Below are 20,430 nucleotides of genomic sequence, written 5' to 3' on the forward strand. Positions count from 1 at the left end.
CTTTCATTGTTTATACGGTTACTAAAAAAAAAAAAAAAAAATCATCGGTCCATAAAAACAAAAAATCACCAGCGATGGCCAGTCCAGCGATGGCCAGTCCAGCGATGGCCAGTCCAGCGATGGCCAGTCCAGCTATGGTCGTGCCATCAGTTAACCCTTCGCGTGCCAACTGTGGCACGCGTTGCCGACCGCTGATCTAGATGGACAAACAAGCTGGAGCAAAACATGTAGCTTTGATTTTGTGATTTTCTGCTGATCTGTCCCTTTAAGAGTAAGACTTCAAGAACAGAACTGTAGCCAAGAGTGAAGTTTCCATGAGTACAGAAGAATCACTATTAAAGGCATTCATAGGAAAGTCTGACTTGTAACATGAGATAGTTTCAAACATCAAACACCAAAGCTGTTCTACAAAGATCTGCAAAAATCAAGCGATTTCCATCCGTTTTATATTTTCCACATTTACAGCCAACCACACAAAGAGAACTAGGATGTTTTTAAGCTCTTCAACATAGCAACAAGCGTTGACTTCATCCCCCTACTCCATGATTTCATGCACTAACAAATATATAATTATCTTTTAAAGATCCTCTCCTGCACAGAGCTCTTATGTACTTCCCTATATGCTCAGCAGATCTGAATTATTGCTCCTCTTGCACAACACCTATGTGTTTTTGTTTCTGGTCTGGTAACATTTTTTTTCCACTTTTTCTTTCCATAAACAGATCTCACATTCTTCTGAGGGCGGAGTATCTAGAAAAACGTCATCTTTAAACACTTTTTGTGTGTGCGAGGACCTACAGATAACAAACTATTCTTTTCTCACAGTTTTGATGGAACATTCAGTTAGTAAAAACAAACAAATGGTGGTATGTTATTAACATCAAACACCAGAAAAACTGGATTCAAGTTTGACCAGTTCACACAGAAAGTGGAACAAACTGCCTGGAAACTGCTGATTCGATCTTCATGGTCATGAAGCAGATAATTTTTCTTCTTCTTTTTTCTCTTTCTTTCTCTGAAAAGCTTCATTCCTTTTAGTTTCTCTTATTGAGGGCGTGTCACAGGCAGGGATTCAGTGTTTTGTCTAAGAGCTTTTGAGTAGAAAAAAACAAAGTAGATGGAAACTTCATTGGCGATAGATAAATGTTGCATATTAGCCGAGCTTTTGTCAGCCTTTAAATGAAGTTTCTCCAAAAATGTTTGCGTTTATGCGTTTTGATGAGTCAGAGCCAGGTGCTTCCACCACTGATGCATTTTACATGCTGAAAATTATTTATTTATTTATTTTTAAATAGCTGAAGCGTTCATGTCTTCGATTGTAAGTTCAGATGTGACCGTCATGGTCAGAATTAAACGTGGTCACAGCGTTTATCTGGGAACAAAAGCACTTCCCATATTTCTGTGAGCTCTGTTTGAAGTGAACACATTTTCACAAAGGGAGTCGGGGGGGGGGTTGTGGAGGGTGGAGTGATGGTGTAACGTTACATGGGACATGTTATTTGGTAAACATGCAGTTGTCATCTTACAAACACAAACAGAATCCAGTGGAAAGATTAGCGTTGAGGCCCTTTAAACAGCTTGTGAAAAACGAGCCTCCTGTCAGCCCTGTTACATAAATGTTTACTAAGAAATACCAAACATTGTGTTCTATTTGTTTTACTTTGCCTCGAGTTTGCCCATCGCCACAGATTAGTCATCCGCAGAGTTAAACACAACTTTGCCAGCAGAGCAAACAACTAGTAGCAGACAGCGACCAGAAACAAGCGCGTAAAACGGTTGATCCGGGCTGGCTCACCGCCACGCGGCCATTACCCTTCAAGTAGTTCGCTTCAGAATTGGACCAGAGGTCTCCGGAGTTGAGTGGGAGCCTTTCATCACTCTATAATTCTGATCCAAAAGGAGAGAGCTCACAGCAAAAAAAAAAGAAAAGTCAAATGGACCGGCGTTCTCTCTCTCTCTCTCTCTCTCAGAAGCTAGAGCAATTCTCATTCCACTTCATTTGCCACAGCGAAGCGCTGCTAACTGGCAACCGAGGCCTGCTGCTGCTGCTTTCTTGGCAAATGGAGAAGTTCTTAAGTGCTAAGCTGTAAATTTAGTTAATTTGACGTGAGTCCGAGGGGAACGGGATCATTTTCTTTCAGGGAAAAAGCCTGGCATATTGGCTGACAATAAGCTGGAATGGTCCAACATGGTGTTTCTGCTCAGCGATGACGGCTGGAACACAGAACAGACAGCGTTCGACAGAGCTGTAAAACCGTTTGACTCTGGCACCGGCACAGTGTGACTCATTTTTATGTTAATAATGTGAAAGCCTTTCAGCGGTAATTTCAGCAGAAAGAAAATGATGATGAAAGCGGCTTAAAGTGGTTTGTCTGTTTGTACATACAAGAGCGTTAGAAGTTATTGGGCGTGCATGTGCACCTGCATCGTTTTCGCCTTAATAATTGCTCTCGCTGCGAGCCGCGCAATCTGAAACGATGTGAAGAAAACGGACAAAGTCATGTGGTCGCACGATGCAGGAAGCGTCGCTCGTTTCTCACTTTCGAAAATGAGCAGTTGTAGGTCAAGCTGGAAAAAAAAAACCCCAACAAAAAAAAGATGAAGTTTTGGTCAGAGATGTGGAACCAAAACAGAAAATGTGTTTGTGCGTGAGAACTGGTTGAACTGCTGTAGTAATCTCCGACTTAAAGGAGAGCAGAAAAGGTTGAAATAAAACTATGATGAGAAAATCCAGCGGCCTCCGTGCATGAATTACAGACAATGGCAATAACTTTTGCTCTAAATCCTTCACAATGCCGAATAAACGGACAGTCTTTTAAAAAGCAGTCATCGCTTTTCTTTTTCTTCTTTTGTTTTAACTGCAAGGAAGAAGCAACAACACCGCTGCGCTCAACATTTCCCTCATTCAGCATAAACATGAGACCAAAACTGAAAGACTTGCAGCATGCTGGCAGTAGGCTGCAGATGGTGAATGATTGCCAAAAGATGTGTTAGTGTAGTTAGGCTTAGTTAATGTATAATATCCCTCTAAGACACAGTACTGAACATTAGTTTTGTTTGCCCTATTTTGACTACCTGACTGCATCTTAAGTTCCGTGACCTTCTTTGGGGGCTTTTTTTAAGCCTATTTGCTATGAAAACAGGGGAAATGTACCATTAAGGTCACTTCTCTCATGTGGTCCACACTGGCTTGTTGCGGGGTCACGCTAAACTTGAAATAGCTCGGTTGAGCAGATATGTGACAACTGTTGCGTGTGGTGGAATCTGTTTTTAAAGATTTAAACAAGACTCGGTGGGTTTCAGTGGGTTCGAGTTTGAGAGTTTCATGCTGTGTCTGGCCGGTGACACTGTAGCACAAGTGTTGGGGGGGATTTAAAATTAACGTGTCACAATCAGCTTTATTTCTGTTGAATGACTCTTGAATATCAGCAGCCCCGTATGAACATCACGAGAGCCTTTAAAAAGACCGGTTTCAGTATCACAGCTGCGACCTTCATAAAACAGAGCTGGGCAACAGGTGGGCATCATGTGTGTGCTAATCTTCCACATTATGGTTGTTGATAACAGACACTGCTCAGCACAGCTCAGTTAAAACTCAGTAATTTAATATGGAATACATCAGCAACGTGATATTTGCAGCATGGAAGAAGCAAAGGTTGGGAAGATTCTGCTGATGCTAATAATAGAAAACGTCCATCATTCACTTTGGGTTTCTGTTACCAGAAGAATTCGGAGTACCGCAGACCCTCCAAAACAAGACATTGGGTGTCCACTGAGGGATTTTGGGATTATTTTTTTTACTCGCTCTCCTCCCCTCTAACGGCATGGAAATGTGGATAGTATTTCGCTGTGACAATCCATGCCAATTTTGGAGGGCAAGGTCGATGAATGTACGGCCTTCCCCCTTTTTCGCAGACCCCATTTACTCATTACTACTCACACGTGTCTGGTGGGTGAACGCTTAGGGCTCTGGAAAACTCTGGAAGTGATTCAGCGCATACAGCTTGAAAGCTATAGGACATGATCTTATGAATCGTAAGTGTAGACTTTTGAAAGTTCTGCTTTTAATAGCCTTCAAGAGAGTAGAAAAATAAAGTCTATTTTAAAGTATTTACAGTAAACAGAAAAAAACTGTGTGACAAAAGGGACAAAACTGATGATTCATTCAGTCCTGTTGTTGTGTGTTATCTAACCTGACTGAAAAGCTTCAGCTACCCTCTTTTCTTTTCTTTATAGGTTGTGTTTACTCATATGCAAGACGCAGTAAATTCCCGGCAACTTCTGTGGTAATTCGGTGGAGTAGTTACATTAGCCAGATTTTCTTTGTGTGGTTTGCCACCGCTGCACACTACAATTGTTGCGACCAAGTGCAATGCATTTGTGATCGCGTTGCTTACCGTACCACTCGCCATTCACAGTCAGTTTCCATCTTTGTGGGTTAAGACGGCAATAAAACGGGGATGGGGTCAAGTGGACAGCTACATGCAATCATAATATGATGATTAACTGTGATAAATCGACGAGAAATCCGACTTGTTTCATGTACATACCCACAATTTCACTTTTTAATTCAGCCAGAGCCTCACAGATTTCCATCCTTCCATTAAGAAGGCTAGTTGTTGAAAGCAACCTTGCCTTTACAACTAGAAGACAACCAGCTGGCATCCAGTTAAGTCCCCTATTGCAAAGATATGTGTCCCAGACAAGTTGCACTCTTTGGTGCAGGCTCACCTTAGCTGTAGCCTACTTTGCATGCTAATTAGCATTATGTTGCTAATTAGCATAAACATATTATGTTTAGCATGATGAAGATGCAAAAATGGCCTACATGGTTTCGCATATTTCGCCCAATTTCGATTGCAGTTTTCCAAAACGCATATTCCCCAACTGGTTGGTAAATAATTCCTGGAGGTTGTTGCCTGTTGCGAGCTTATATAAGTTGCACCAAAAACCTCCTTGTTATTGCTTTGATTGCTAACAAATTTCCGTGGTCACAACTACAGGTGACCGGTGCAAACTACTAGAGTTCGGGACCATGTAGGCATGTTCCCTTCTAGTGTCTAAAGCAGTGGTGGGGAGGTTTCTTCTAACCAGTCAAAGTATAAACATTTTTTCCTCATAACTGGTGGTTGCAAGGTAGTCTTGGAGCAGTTTTAAGACCTCTGTGAATATGGCAGACAAGTTAACACCAAGTGGTTAGTAGTCACCTGACTGCAGAACTTTAATAGACATGAACAAGTCTTAATTAAAATACTTGAATGTTCTTCAACAGGCTGTTCTTACACTTACCCACCTAACAAATCACATAATTTGTCAAAAAAAGTTGCATTTAAAATGTCTGAAAGCAGCAGATTGCTACCGCCAGCGGCCTGTGTCAGCACAATCACAGTGGCTATGTATCTTTACAAAAGTCTTTAAATGGTAGAAAATCCAAACAGGCGAGTTGCAAAAAGCAAAAATTCCCCCCGTACTGAAATTACTTAGAGAGAGCAAAGCCATATTTTTTTTTTACCAGGTTGTAAACCTGTTAATTTTATAGCTGAAGATGGGAATTCCATCATGGGATTTTATGGGGATGGACTCACTTTTTGGAGTTAGCTTCAAGTAGCCATTCAAGGAACTGCAGTTTTTGGCATTTCCTTATTGGTTTAAAATTTCAGCCTTGAAGGCTGCTGCTTGTGAAAAATATGTGAAATACGCTATAAGCTCATTTTCCCATCAATGAAAGCTGGTAAAGCTAATGAGCATTCATCACTCAAACTCACCACTTTGAGTTCTTTCAAGGCTTAAAGTTATGCATTCTTGGAGTCCAGGGCTGCTTTAAGTAGCAGTTTGGTGCTGTTTTGACTTGTTTAGTGTTTTACTAAAAGGTTTCACTGTTCTTTCTATTTGCATCTTTTTTTGCTGTTGTCAAATTTAATAGACTGGATCATGTGCGGCGTTAGGTTTAACTGATAACTCCCTGGTTTTTGTCTAAACATGGTCATAAAAACATGATTTTTTTTTTTTTAAAAACACTAACTAGAGGGTTTCAAAACTTTACGCACCAATAAGCAAGGTCACGGTGGCTTCGTCCCTCTGTTGCAAGCACTGTGTGGTCTTTCGCTGCAGCTTTACAGATTAACCACAGTCAACGTTTAAATGCTTAGAGAAATTCTGTATAAAGTTAAATAGCTGTCTAACAGAACGCAAGGCCCATTGTGATTGCAAAAAAGCCAGTGCTGAACTCTCCCCCTTCATTTTCTTTTTCGTTCCACATCTCCCCCCTGCCTGGTCACTAGCATGCTTCAGGTGTTCCACAGTCAGGCCCTGTGATTAGTCTAATTTGCACAAACGCTAGCAAGCGTCGCACCTGTTGCCCCTGCGCCGCCTCCAGCCGCGGTCCCTCAGCCGGCTGACAGGCCTTCCCTTGGATAATCCAATCTCTCTACGAGTGCAGGACAAGGGCATTTGTTTTTTCTACCTCTTGTCTCCCCTCATGTTCTCATGGCCACCACGCTCCCGATGGCTCATTATTGGACCATTCATAAATACTGCCAGCCAGTACCCACCTCCCTGTTCTTTTAACAGCTTGCTGCTGTTTTCCCTCATTGCTCCTTACCAGCACCTTCCTTTACCTGTCAGTGAAGTGACTAAAGCTTTCCTTCAGGTTCAAAAGAGGCCCCACAGCCTTATACATGACAGCCCTCCAGTATCCACGTACACCATTTGGATTTGAAACAGCGCCAGGAGAAAATCAAGTGACACGGGCCACACAAAGTGGGAGGGTGGGAGGCAGGGAATGTGATCCCACTTGATTGTTGAGAGTTTATATAGCGAGTGATGACAAAGTGCTTTATGACTTTGCGGTGTTCGCTGGGCTCTGCGATTGAAGCCTTATACAGGCAAAGCCCCCTGGTGACCTTGGCTTGTCAAATGTTCTCATTTTCACCAGGAAGGAGCCAGTGTTCAGCGGCCGCTCAGAGCTGGTAGGCTGCTTTTAGAGGGGCAGCCACAGAAAGCTTTTGGAGGTGACCTATGCTTCCTCACATTTATTGCTGAAGCACGTTTGAGGAATTGTATCACTCATAGAAAAACCACTAACCTATACGCAAATGTATATTATAAAATACAAACAGTACAGCCAGCAGCTCAGAGAATCTGAACTTACTCCAGAGCTTTGAGGTGAATGCTAACATGCTCACGCTGGTAAAGTTTTATCATGTTTCCTTTTTAGTTTAGCACAGTAGCATGTGATCCCTCATGAACAGGTAATAAACATAATGCATGATGATGATGATGGGAATCTGGAAAAGTTGCCACATGTATTTGTTGAAACAGCAGCTACTACACAAGTAGACATTTCTAAACCAATGCCGCCTTACAGGAAAAGCCCGAACATCATTGAAGTCCAGTTTGTAATGAGGGGGAACATGAACGTACGTACCACATCTTATGTTAATCCACTGAACAGGTTTTAAGACCAATCCCTATTATAGAATATTATCTAATGTTTATAGAAGCTTGAATCTGACACTTCATTCTGATATAATTTGAAATTTTAAATGTAGAGATACCTACTGTCACTTGACATTTCAAGTTATGAAGTCCAAGTTTTAGAGATACATAACTAACCCAAGTATTTGACTTACGGATGGCAAACAGTTAAAAAAAATCATCAGGGTTCATTTGCATGATCAACAGTGCTTCAACATGCAGATCAAAGGAGCCAGGGATCAAACCACCAACCTTCTGATAGGTAGAAAATATAAGTCTAATATACTCCATTTATATTTTGTGTGTATATATGAAGATATCTAAATAATGTTCTCCTTACAAATTGGTATAGAGCCTGAAAGTCCAGTCTGAGCCCATTCCAAATTTGGACTTCAGTCTGGGTCAAAGCACTAGACCAATCAGACGGATCAATTTGATGAACTTTGATGAAAACATCTTGAAATAATTAGAGTACATCAGATGCCGTAAACACCAGCAGAAACATGGATTTCCGTGGAGAAAATGGACATTTCCAGGTGATAAGTCAACCAGTTTTGTTTTCAAAGGTCTGATAACGCATCGCGTACTGCTGTAGATTGCTCCCAGATACATACAGTGTTCACGCTATCTCACAGGGAAGAGGAACTGTCAGGTTTTCATCCTCTTCGGGAATTGTCCGTGACCTTTCCTATGCAAATCACAGACTGCTTCCCGTTGGAGGCAGATGTTTGGAAACTGGGTGGAGCTTGATGCTTGAAGAACTGGATCTGTGTTGCTAGGATGTAAATTACCCCAAATCACTGTGATGCAAAAACAAAAACTGAGCCAGGATCAACACTCAGGTAGTCAAAGAGTTTTAAATGAGTGGAGATGATGTGCGCACGTGTGTGTGTGCGATGCTGACAGAGCCACGGTAGCCCTCTGCTGCTGCAATGGGCTAACAGCCCTTGCATTGATCCAAGGAGACACTCAGCCCTCTAACCTGCTGAGTGCTCAGTTCCAGTGAACAATGGAGTTCAGAGCACGTCGATACACTATCCTATTGAGTGCTCTCCGTTTAGCAGCAAGATTGATGAGGTTAAGGCTCCCAACCGGGGAGCCAAATGGTGTCAAAACCAAGGTGTTGCTTTGGACAACCAATCCTTCACAGCTCTACCACACCGAGAGGCTCTGGTTAGTGGCTAATATGCTATCCCTAACCAGGGAATACATTTAAACAATCACAAGGTTTCTGAAAGGGAATTCAAATTGTTTCGGATGTTGTTGAAGCTGTTAAAATGCAGATGAGAATATGAGGGTAGGATAGATGGCGCTTTCTTGCCTGGAATGCACTGCAAAATCCCCAAGACACAAAATGATGTACAAGCAGATTTATTACTGTAGGTCCCTATAAATCTAAGGTTGGCCTGAACTCCAGGGAGAGGTTAATGGATTACAAAGGGATGTGGTATCAAGCCTCAGAGAAGTTTATACACCTCATCAATATGTGAAATGCTATTGATCATTTAGACTATGATAAATTAAATTCATACACTCGATAACGTATGGCAATAAGCAGAATGCCTTGTGTAGGTGGAAAAATGCTTTTTTTTTTTGAGCCCATCCACAGAAAACTACACATTGAGAAAAGAAACTGTGGCAGTGATTTGATCTGTGATGTCAGCGCTTAGAAGGCCACATATTCATCAGCAGCCTGAGCTGTACATTTAAAGGAAATGAAGGTTCACTGAATTGTTTCCAAAGATTGCCTAAAAGTTTACTACAGAAAGATAGGACAATAAGCTAAAATGACTTTAGGAAACACAACAACTCAACTCAACAACTGACATTCATACACAGCTAAAAAAAAAATAAAAAAATGCTGTAAAATCCAGACCGGCTTCATCCGTTTGAAATATGGCGCCAAGTAGAAGCAGTGAGTCCAATACTTTTCTGCTGTGAAAGTGATAAATATCGGATTGCCTTCAATTAAAGGGGAACTCCACGAAAGTCTGTAAAGGAGTACTTCTGCAAATGTGCAAGAAAGGAAGGAAAGGTTTTATAAAATCTTTGAAGCTCCAGAGGAAGCAGCATGAAATGTGATGATAGCACAGCAAGTCAAGTCTACATTAGCCACTACTTACACACTCTTAATGCCAGCTATGGTGTCTGCTGATGATTTGCAGTGTAGGTAATGTAGGCACCAGGTTTTGACAAGGAATAACAACATATGGAAAACCTCTTGGTTTAATCTGACAGCGTAAAGCTGAGCGCGCAGATCTGCTAAAATAAACCTTTATGGTTTTAGATAACAGAACTCGCCTCCTCCGGTGTTACCTCAGGTCATCTCTGGCATTTTGTGGCCCGTTTTTGCTCTGATCTTGAAATCCTCTCAAGACTTACTGTGTGGTAACAAACTCTGCGGTCATCATGCAGCAACCTCCAGGACTGAAAAAAAGTGCCAAAATCTGCAGTTCCTTGAGTCTGGCTCCAAAAGTGAGTCAAGCCATGTGTTAAAATGCCCAACTTAACAGCGGAAATAAAACTGCTTGCATCCAGATCCAAAAATATTTTCTCTACAGCAAATTTCCTCCATCATGACAACTGTACATGGGGTCATTTTTCATAACAAGTTTTAAAGTTACAGGCGTAGCCACTTTGACTGACACGTGGATGGACTTTCACTGCTGCAGACTTCTTTGTCGTGTTTGTGCTCTTTTTATAACCTCTGATTACAAAAACCCATGATGGTGATGGCAATAATAAAAAACAAAAACAAAAAAAGGGGGGCTTTAAAAAACAATGAGCATCATCACAGTGGGTTTTTCCATCTTTCACATACAGCCTAGTCTCGGAAAAGGAAATTAGACTTTTTGTAGAACACCCAGACCATTATGAATAATCAAAATTTACTGTTATCAATATATTGCCAAACTGGTTGCAATATTAGTTTATATTGTTAGAAAGGGGATTCTGAAACCCTTGACCTCCAGGTGGGGGGACATGCCATACCACCCACAATGGAGGGCTGGTTTTGGCCAGTAGTGGTGGTGAACTCAATCGACCCCTCTGAACTGGGCTCTGAACTTTTCTGCACCGTTTGATGTCACCGAGATTGGGCAAGTATCAATATAGGTGGTTGGAGTGCTTTGCTGTTTGTTTTTACAATGTGTATAATAAGTTAAAAGGATTTTCTGCTCTTTATATTTATTGGCTGTGTGTTTGGTAAGTAAGTAAATAAAGTTTTTGACTAAAAAATGATAGCAAAATAAAAGTGTCATATTCACTGAATTGAAAACTGAGTAATAAACCAGGGCACACAATACTGAAAACCATAGGAAAGGCACTAATGACTCATCTGTAGAAATAAACAAACCTTCACCTATTTAATGTATAGCCACGTCCACTCATTTCTGGAGAGAAAGCTGAAAAAAAAGTCCCTGCTATGTCATGCTTTCTGAAAATTAACTAGAGTAGAGGAATATGTACTTACAGTATACATGCTTGACTGGTGCTGGAGTTACAAACAGATTACAGCTGGTTATGAAAGGAAACCACACCCCAAAAGAAAAAAAAAGAAAGTCTAAAAAACTGATATACAGAGATTCTGGTGTGGCTAAAAGTCTCAAAATATTTCAAATCAAACAGAAAAAAAAAATCAGGGATATAAGAAAAACATACAAAAATAATTGCTACCTGATCTGCAACTGAACATATTAATCCATTTAATCTCCCAGACTATTAAAAGCAGCAAAAATTGAAGACCTAAAGGGCAAGTTCTGTGTAACTTGAGCTTGGTAACAATTTTGCAATAAGTATAATCTATAATTGTACAGTTGCTTTTTAATACTAAAGTGCAGCGAAGTGTGTTCTGTGTGCACTGATGGTTTTAAAATAAATATAGGAGATTCTTGTTGAGATAAATCAAATTTATTACAGTTAGAACTGCAGTGAAGACAGTGTTTATTCAGTAAGTTACAGGGAAAGGACCCGTCACTGAAACTACAGTGGTTCTGAGGCATACTGAGTACACGTACACACAAAAGGAAACAAAACAAAACAACCTTAACTGCAATGTTTCCTGTTAAGGTTAAGCTTAATGTCAATTCAAATCACTAAACATACAATCTGCAGGCCAGGACAGGATCTCAGAAATGTGCAGTGTCCCCTCCACCTTTTCTGTGTTCCAATGGAGGCCATGTGTTGGAAGTGGAAATGGCACAAGCTGATATCCCTTCTTCTCACTCATGGACTCTTCTTGTTAGCTAGAGACGGAGTGAGTAATTCAATAAGTCAAGTATTCATTTATTACTTTCCTTTTCAATCATGGGGCAATTTTCTTTTACTTCCCCCATCCACCTCCACACTGAGAAAGAAAAAGTGATACGAGTTCTGCAACTTCCATCTGTGGCAGCGCTCGTCGTCTTACTGCAGCTTAATTACAAAATATTGGCGCCGTTTTCTGTAAAGATTACTCACTGTAGGAGGCCCTACATAATTTGGACCGGAGGGTTTGTCACAGAAAATAATACAATGCAACTGGGCTTTCTGTATTAGATTTCCGCTTTTAGCCTCCTTGACATTTCAAGCTGCATGAACTAATACATCTGTTATTTGTTGATCATTTGATTATTAACATACTTCACAAACCAAATCAGCTGCCCTGCTGGAGACACAGATACAGCTCAGCAGACAGCCTTCGGTTTTTCTCCTGCAAACACGGCTCGCAAAGATGCACAATTCAGCCCACAGTGAAAAACGAAAGTGGGGGGAGAGAGAGAGAGGGAGAGAGGAAAAAAAACATTTATCTTCCCCTCCTTTGAGCGTATGAGCACTCTGACACCGGCATGGAACAAAGCCCGTCATCACATTCTAATCTCGAATTTCAGGGGTTTTATTTCACCCAAATGCCACCCTGCTGGCCTTGTAAATTATTGACAGACTGACACCAATGCGAAAGGACACATAAAAGAGGCTAAAAGCTCCGGCCCTGGAAGAGCTTGTCCTCTCCTATTCCCATCAACAGTGAGACAAACTCTGCTAATGCTCCACTGGAACCTCACGGTAACACCGAGACTCAAGCACCACCTTATGATTCCTGACCCGCAGATGCGCTGTACAGCAGACATATTGTGTGCGGCGCTGCCTCTTTGGTCTGAGTCTTAGTACAATCACAAGGACACCGAGGCAAAGCTGAGGATTATCTGATCAAATCATGGAAATTAAAGGCAGTAAGTCACACATGGTTAGTACTGCACAAAGGCTGATAAAAGTCATTCTGATTTGACTGCTGCTTGTCACTTGTCCTTTCAAAGAAACATCACAACATAGTGCTTGGCTCGGGATACAGTCATTTAGTTTGAAGAAAAGTAAAGTGTGGTAACCTGTGTGTCATCACACAGGTCTGGCTCTTCTTATACTTGCACTCCTACTCCTCCTTCTGCTCAACGTTATGATGTGACAAAAGCAAGTGGAAACTGACAAAGAAAAAGAAAGAAAGCAAGAAAAACCTGTATGTGAGAGCAGCGAGAAACAAAGCTATCAGCAGGGATGAGAGGTGGTCTTCTGAAGTGTTTTTGTACTCTTATGTTGGTCTAATCGACTTCGCTCTCGTTGCTGGCACCTTCGGGCCGCCTCAGTTTGTCTACCTGTTCATTAATCTGTCCGTCCCCACCTCGCCGGTCCTCTGTCTGCATGCTTAGACCACCCTCCTCCTCCTCCTCCTCTTCTTCTTCTTCTACATGGCTGACATCATCTTCATCTTCATCTTTCCTCTCCTCCTCTCCCTGCACCTCCATGCGAACCTGGTCGAGGGGCAGCGCTGTGCCCAGGCCCACGGTGCAAATATCTCCATTGATACCATGGGCTCCATCGGGCCCTCCCAGTGCATCCTGGGGGCTGTGGAGTCCATTTTTGACGGGGGAGGAGGTGGTGGACTCGTTGCTGAGAGGGGAGATGTCACTGCTGCTGTTGGTGTGGTTAATGGATGGTGAGCTAGATGCTGCAGGTGGCTTCAGGGGGATCTGCCATGAGGGGATCTTAGGAACAGAGGGAGTGGAGGGGAACTGTTTCCTGTAAAGGGTGACAGACAACAGCGTTGAACAGAATTAGGCCTGATTGCAACTTCATCACAAACCTCGCTGTGATCAAAAGACGTGAAAAGAGCTTTCCCACGATGTAAACAACCATATTTGGACATAATATGACCACAAAACCATGTATAACTTTCCAACCAAGCTCACGTCTCAACACTTTTTTGCATTTTAGCATGCAGCCGCACACTAACCACCCTATGTAATTCTCATAATTACAGCAGAGAAAATGTTTTTTTCTCTTCCCCCCGAAACAGCCAGATGTTCATCACACCTGGTAAAGATGCTCTAAGATTTTTTAATTACACCCACTGCAGCTTTTAAGATCAAAAAGACAATGTTGAATGGGTTTCAGCACTTCTTGGTGCTTAAAAAAACAGTTTGGAGACGTTTTGGATCATTTGAACAGGAAAGGAACAAGTTTGGAGACAGATGGTGATACGGAGCCTTTATTTTGTAATTCAATCCTTTGCCAGAAAACTCATTGTGACAGTCAGGATGAAGTCAAGAAAGCAAATGACAAAGGGATTATTACTGATTAGAATGTATGAGGGGAAGAAAACAAGCTCAACTACACAGTACTGAGGCAATTTTCGTCCTCGCAGGTTTTCTGATGTACACTCTTACTTCAGGCTTCATTATAGACACTAATACATAATCATGCATGCTAATGGGCCTGACTGAGCTGGGCTGCGGCTGACTAGATTGCGGAACAAAGCTGAAAAGAAAGAGGGGACGTCTATCACCACGCTCACAGAAAAGGCCTTGCACATTTTTTTTATTATTAACCATCACACTATAGGTACATCTAGACTTTGCAGTTAAGTAATTTTCAAAGTTTATAGCATTGCACAGTCTGTCCAACAGAGTAGCTCCAAGTCTATTGTTTATAATGCTGTCAGTGCTGAATGCAGCAGAGTGACATCACAGCTGAAAAGACTGCGCTGCAGAGTGAAGCGACATCCTCTCAGTACTGTAGGTAGCCAACTAGTTTTCAAATGACCTTGCTAAAGCATTATAATCATCAACTCTTTTCACAAAAAAGCAATGTGAGCCATCGTATCGATATTATCAGAATGGTTTTACTCTGTATCAGTATAAATGTTGGCCTAAAAAGTCGGTTCCATCTGGATTAGGAGATTTTCTCAGTTTTTACAATCTTATTTACTTTGTAAAAAATGAATATGATTTTTTTTATGAAGCTGCAGCAGATCAACTGGAGTATATTAATGGTCACCTTTGTTACTAACACCAGTTGATGCCTGATGTATGTTAACTGGCCCACCCAAGTCACGAAATGTTATAATAAAGACTGATGTGATTATCGTGTGTTCTCTTGTTTTCTTATGTATTAGTACACAAACCTTCAGGTAATCTAAAGTAGTTTAGAACAAAGGTGTGAGTTCCAATTTTTTGTCTTAAAGAAAACAAACAAAAAAAAATACTGCACAAGCCCATCAGGTTAGAACGCCACCTTGAAGCAGGCTCTCCAGTTTTTCTGTCACTGAACTGTGAAATCATCCCCTAGGGTCAGTCTGTCAGGGGTCTAATACAAGGTCATGAAGTGTCTGGGGGAGCACGCCTGGCGTGTTGTTCTGGCATAGAAACACAGATCTGGCATGTATCCCAAATGTGCAGCAGCGTTTGGGAGCAGTCAACTGCTGCTCAACGTGACAAACTTGTAGTAGATATCAGCTAAATTTACACCAGGCAGGTTTTAAAATTAAAAAAGGTGTTAAAATTTTAGTTTTGGTAAGAGCTTTTGATGAGTGTGCAATGATTGCAAAAGAGCTTTATAGTTGCACGCTTTCTGAGAGTGTAAACTCAGACCTCCAGGGACAAAATATGGACTTTGAGTTTCGGTCCACTAACATTAACAACCGTATCTCACAGCCTTACTCAGCAAACAGGCTTTAGTGATGTGATGACAACAGATCACTGTTCACTGAATGTAAATTTGTCAAGGTATGTTTAATAGTCACCAAATAACTGTCACGCTCAAAGTTAATGTACAACATCTGCAAATATGATACAATTGCTGCTAGGTGTTGCATTAGAAATACACATTTAAAAATATATATTATAATGTGTCAGTAGCTTCTATTAACTCTACACAAACCAAAACAAGTTTCAATGAAATGAAATAACCAGGTGCAGGTGTAAACTTAAGGTGTTGGATAGGCAGTTTAAATTTGATTTAATGTGTGGTGTAAAAGACGTGCCGTCTAGGGCTGGGTATCGTCACTGATTTCTAGAATCGATTCGATTCCGATTCACAAGGTCCCGAAACGATTCGATTCAATTCGATTTGTATCTGGGAAATTTTGCCTCAGACAGTCAGAAATATTCTAATTCAGATCAGTACATTTACATATTTTTGTATCTATAAAAAGGAAGCTGACACACGCAAGACTTTATCAAAGGCGTGAGCATCACAGCAGAAGCCTTTGTGTCAAAGTAGCTGAAGATAAAACACAGAAAAACATGAAGGCGATTTTCCTGGCCTGGGATTTTATAAAAAATATTCTGCAGTACATCAAAAACGAAAGAAAACCATTAATCAACATATGAACATTGCCTCTGAAGTTACAGCGGTTTTAGTAGAGACACGGCTAAGCGTTTCGCATTTTGCATAATTTTAAAAAGTTTCAATTTGTCCAGTAGCCCATTGAACAGCAGAAATTAGGTTTTCTTTTTGGAAGTAAGTAAAAGGAAAAAAACCGCGGCCGACAGCGCTGCAAACAACGGTAGATTTGTGCGTAACAAGCAAGCGAATAATACAGAAAACAGATTTTTAGAAGGGAAACTGTTCTTGAAGTACAGAGAGAGCAAGAGGGAGAGAGAGAGAGCTGTGCATGACGTGTGATTTTATCATGTTGGAAGCAAAACAGCAAAAGTCAGAGGGAATCCATGACGATGTTTATGTGAAGCGTAGTTTGGATCTTCTTTTGCTGCTGGTTCGGTCATTATTGTTTGGCGAGAGATAAAACTAACAGCTTTAGAATCAGCGCGAAAAGGGCGTGAACACAAAGCGCGGACCCGCCGAAACATCAGAATCAGCGAGCTGTCGGCTTTCAGCCCCGACCGTGAGAAAGGCGACATCTCACTGATTCTGATCCGTCGGCGGGTCCGAGCTTTGTGTTTACATTTATGTGCAGAATCCGTGTTCCTGCTCTCATTCACTGTTTTAGCTGTTTGGTGGTTGTTGAAATTTCGTGAGGTTTCACCTGAGATTCTGGCATTTCGGGCAAAATAAATTTATATTAAAAAAATCGATTCAGGATTTTAATGAATCGATATCACGTTATCTGAGCCAGAATCGATTTTAATCGATAAATCGATCATCAAAACCCACCCCTAGTGCTGTCAAAAATCACATCTGAATAAGAGCTACCACATGCTAACAAATGAGTTGTTTTATGAATCAAATTGCATATCATGCTGATGGTGCTTTGTCCCAGTTTTACACTGTCACACAGTTCAAATGGACTGCATTAAGGAACTCAAACGTGCAAAAAAAACCACCAAGTCCTAAGCCTTTCAATACACACACACACACACACACACACACACACGCACACCTGGCCTGTTTCATGTGACAGGGGTCGGGATAACTTTGTTACCTGCTGAGCAGTAAGCCCTTCAAAGAGATGATCTCAGCCTTCAGCTCTCCTACTGTTTGGCTGTCCAGGATGCGGCTCGTTGAGGACGAGGCCTGTAGGAAAAATACAAGTGAAACACGCACAACTGTCAAAAACACACACACGAGCACTGTTCAGGGTTTCAGCACAATTGAGCTTTCTGTAGGACTTTCAACAGCTCCTCTATGATTGATTTCAACGATATGAGTTAATAAAAAAGGTTCTTTAAAAAAAAAAAAAAAAAAAAAAAAAGGCCGGCTGGTAAACAAACATGGTAGATGCAAATGCTAAAAGCCACATGTTTGTGTGTAGTCAGGTCATCCGTCACCATAACAACCTCACAACTGCCTACTGCCGGCGATGACAAAAAAGGACAAACAATCTCACTGTATCCACCTTTATGGCGTCAGAAAGTCCAGTGAGTGTGAATCATGCTGTTTTTACATAATTTTCCATACTATCTAGAAAAGATTAGGCCAGTGTGTTGTGTTTTGGATAATGACTATCTTGAACAATAGCCACATTCATGGAGGCAGACCAAAGCTTAGCAGTTTGTTTTGTCCTTTTTGTCTTTTATCAAAGGCGTGTGTAGCCACACACGGGCATTGGTGCAGCATGAAATGTTAAAGGGTATAATGGAAAAGTATTTGAATGGCAAATTGCTGCTGAAAATCTGTCTCTGCAGCAATTTTTTTTAAGGAACAAGCTGGACTTTGACTGAGGCAGCTGTAAAATAGGGAGTTTTGATAAAGGCCTGGAATGATAAAACTACTAACTGAACAACAAACATGGAAATGAGGAAGAACCTGCAGGCCCTGCCTGCTTGCACCTGAAACCGATGTTTTCAGTGGGTTATGTTAAAAAAAAGAAAAAAAGGAAAAAAAGTGAGTCTTCAGAAGGCATCAAATAATGATTTACAAGGCAGGAGGGGGAAAACAAAACAAAAGACATTTGTTACACAGAAGTCCATAAATTTTTACACTGCCCTTCAAAACTATTCAAATAAAGCTACCTGAAAAGGAAATGTCATTCTTTGGAAGAACTGCGCACAGATGTACGTAGCCTGCGGCGAGACTCGATTATCTAACCATGAAAATGTTTTGGAAGGTGTTAAGTAGATAACTGCTAACCATTCTTAGCCTAGTCCTGCACACAAAATACAAACATGCGTGAGGATAAACTGGCAAGACCAGAGGGAGTAGAAGGAGCAGACAAGGGAAAAAGTGGGATAAAAGAAAAGTAAAAACTGTAATTAAGACTCTCCTGACTCACCAGAGGAAGCTTGTTAGGAAGCGTGGACCCCCTATCGAGGGGAGAGGGATAACTTGGACTCTTTCGCTTGTAATTAAATCTAAGAGAAATTAATTGAATCACATCTGAAAGGGATCAGACTCATTTACAGTGGATGGAAGGAGGCAGAGGAGGAGAAGTGAAGGGAGACAGAAAAGGAGGCGAGTGGGAAAGAGGGTTTTTTTTGGGGGGGGGGGGGGGGGCTCTTATCGCTCCTAAACCTTGCTGATAAGGAGTCGTGTTTTAGAGGTGGTGCATTGGAGGCCTGCTGAAGACACTCTTATTACAGCCGTCACCTCATTAGAACCATCTTAATCCCTCGCCTCCCCAAGGCACCCGTATAATAAGGCTGAATTCTGCTTCTCTCTCATTTTATGATGGGAAAAAAATTAATTGCTGTGTAGGCTGAGCTAAAAGATTTCCAAGGCGCAGAATCAACTGAAGAAAAAGGGCCGATTACTCCGAATAAGTGAATTGTAATGATTTCTATATACTTATGTCACATAACATTAGAAAAGAAGGCTTTAGAGCAGACTTGTTAACCACCAGCTACATACATAATATGCATTATCTACAGAGCAGCGCCATATAATATCTCACATCAAGGCTTGTCACACAACACTAACTCTGACATATGTCTTATTAAGTCTGAAGAAACCTAATTAAATGTTGGGCCAGGGCTGGATTTCAGCTCTGAGATACATTATGTCAGTATATATATATATATACACACACACATTGTGTAAGAATCGTGTGTTAAGTGCACTGGGTGTTTGGATGGAGGCTGAGTGGTGGGGGTATCAGTGACTGCAGAGAATTGAAGTACGCCTCGCTTTAAAAGCCCCACCTGAAGTGCTGACACATGTCCAATAGACCGCACGAGTGTGTCAGTTGTGATGTTTTAACAAACTGCTGATCAAAATATTTAACCGCTGCAATTTCTCAGCAGCTTTGATTACAAAAGCATCTTTTAAGAGACACTTCCAGCTCTTTCCAGCCATTACAGTGCAGAATCCGACCTGTGCGCTATTATACACCATGGCAGCCGTGGGGTTTTTTTTGCCTATGTTATTCATTTTTAAATGTACTTTGATATATGTTGCTTTTGTTGAAATGCTTTTCTTATGCAAATGCATGCATCCTTGTGTTTTGTTTTGAACTGTATACACTTATATACCATATTTACATATATATTTTGAAATTCGGATACTGACTCCTCTGTCACTATAAAGAGATGCATCCAAAATTAGATTTTGGTTCCTAGTATGTGGACATGGATTGGATACCTCTAGGTAAATAATTCATATTTTTTAATTTTTTTTCAGTTCACTTCATCAACACAAATACATGATTTGCTAAACTACTACCATAGCCTTGTATTCAGAACTCCATTTCTAGAGTTTTGCTTTGTATGCTAAAACAAATCTTCAGAGCTATGCCTGTGCATCCCCTCCCCCCTCATGTTTGACTTTTACTGCACTTCCTGGTGTACAGGTGCAGGGCTCTGTGTGGCCTAAGGACTGGAGAACATAATTCTCCACTTGGCTCTTTAAATCGCAAAGAGCATTATGCATAAAAACAAACAACCAAAAAACAAATAAACCCAGCAACCAAAACCCAAATAACGCAAAGTCAATCTAGCAGGGAGGTGCCACCTATTAAATTATCAACCGCCTCTGTGCTGGATGGATGCGGTTTCTTTTACTGTGTAAATACTGCTCAAAGTAAAGATTTCCTCTAACTGGTTTAAAAGCCGTGTAACTAATGTGTCTCGGGTGGATGCGTGCGTGTGATGGGGTCTGCTGGTTAACTAAGTGCTTCAGGAAAAAGAGGGGAAAAAAAGAAAAATATATATTACAAGCAAAGAAAAGAAAAAAAAGACCAAATCTAGCAGCACCCAAGGATGGCAGCGCATCTGGCTAAATGAAGATAAATGCCTGTGGACCATTAGC

General features: G+C 41.1%; 1 protein-coding gene across 1 annotated transcript in view; it reads right to left on the reverse strand.

Annotated features, from left to right (window-relative positions):
* Positions 1–11,363: 11,363 nt before the first annotated feature.
* The window catches only part of pex14 (peroxisomal biogenesis factor 14), a 45,423-nt gene continuing 36,356 nt past the window's right edge, over positions 11,364–20,430 (reverse strand). The window contains exons 8-9 of the mRNA XM_040047714.1: positions 17,171–17,262; positions 11,364–13,527 (exon numbers count right to left, since the gene is read on the reverse strand). Of these exons, the coding sequence (XP_039903648.1) occupies positions 13,050–13,527; positions 17,171–17,262 (570 nt within the window). The 3' untranslated portion in view covers positions 11,364–13,049. The remainder of the gene's footprint in view (positions 13,528–17,170; positions 17,263–20,430) is intronic.

Source organism: Simochromis diagramma, unplaced genomic scaffold, assembly GCF_900408965.1.
Source record: "Simochromis diagramma unplaced genomic scaffold, fSimDia1.1 OVJJ01000387.1, whole genome shotgun sequence".
NCBI classification, from domain to species: domain Eukaryota; kingdom Metazoa; phylum Chordata; class Actinopteri; order Cichliformes; family Cichlidae; genus Simochromis; species Simochromis diagramma.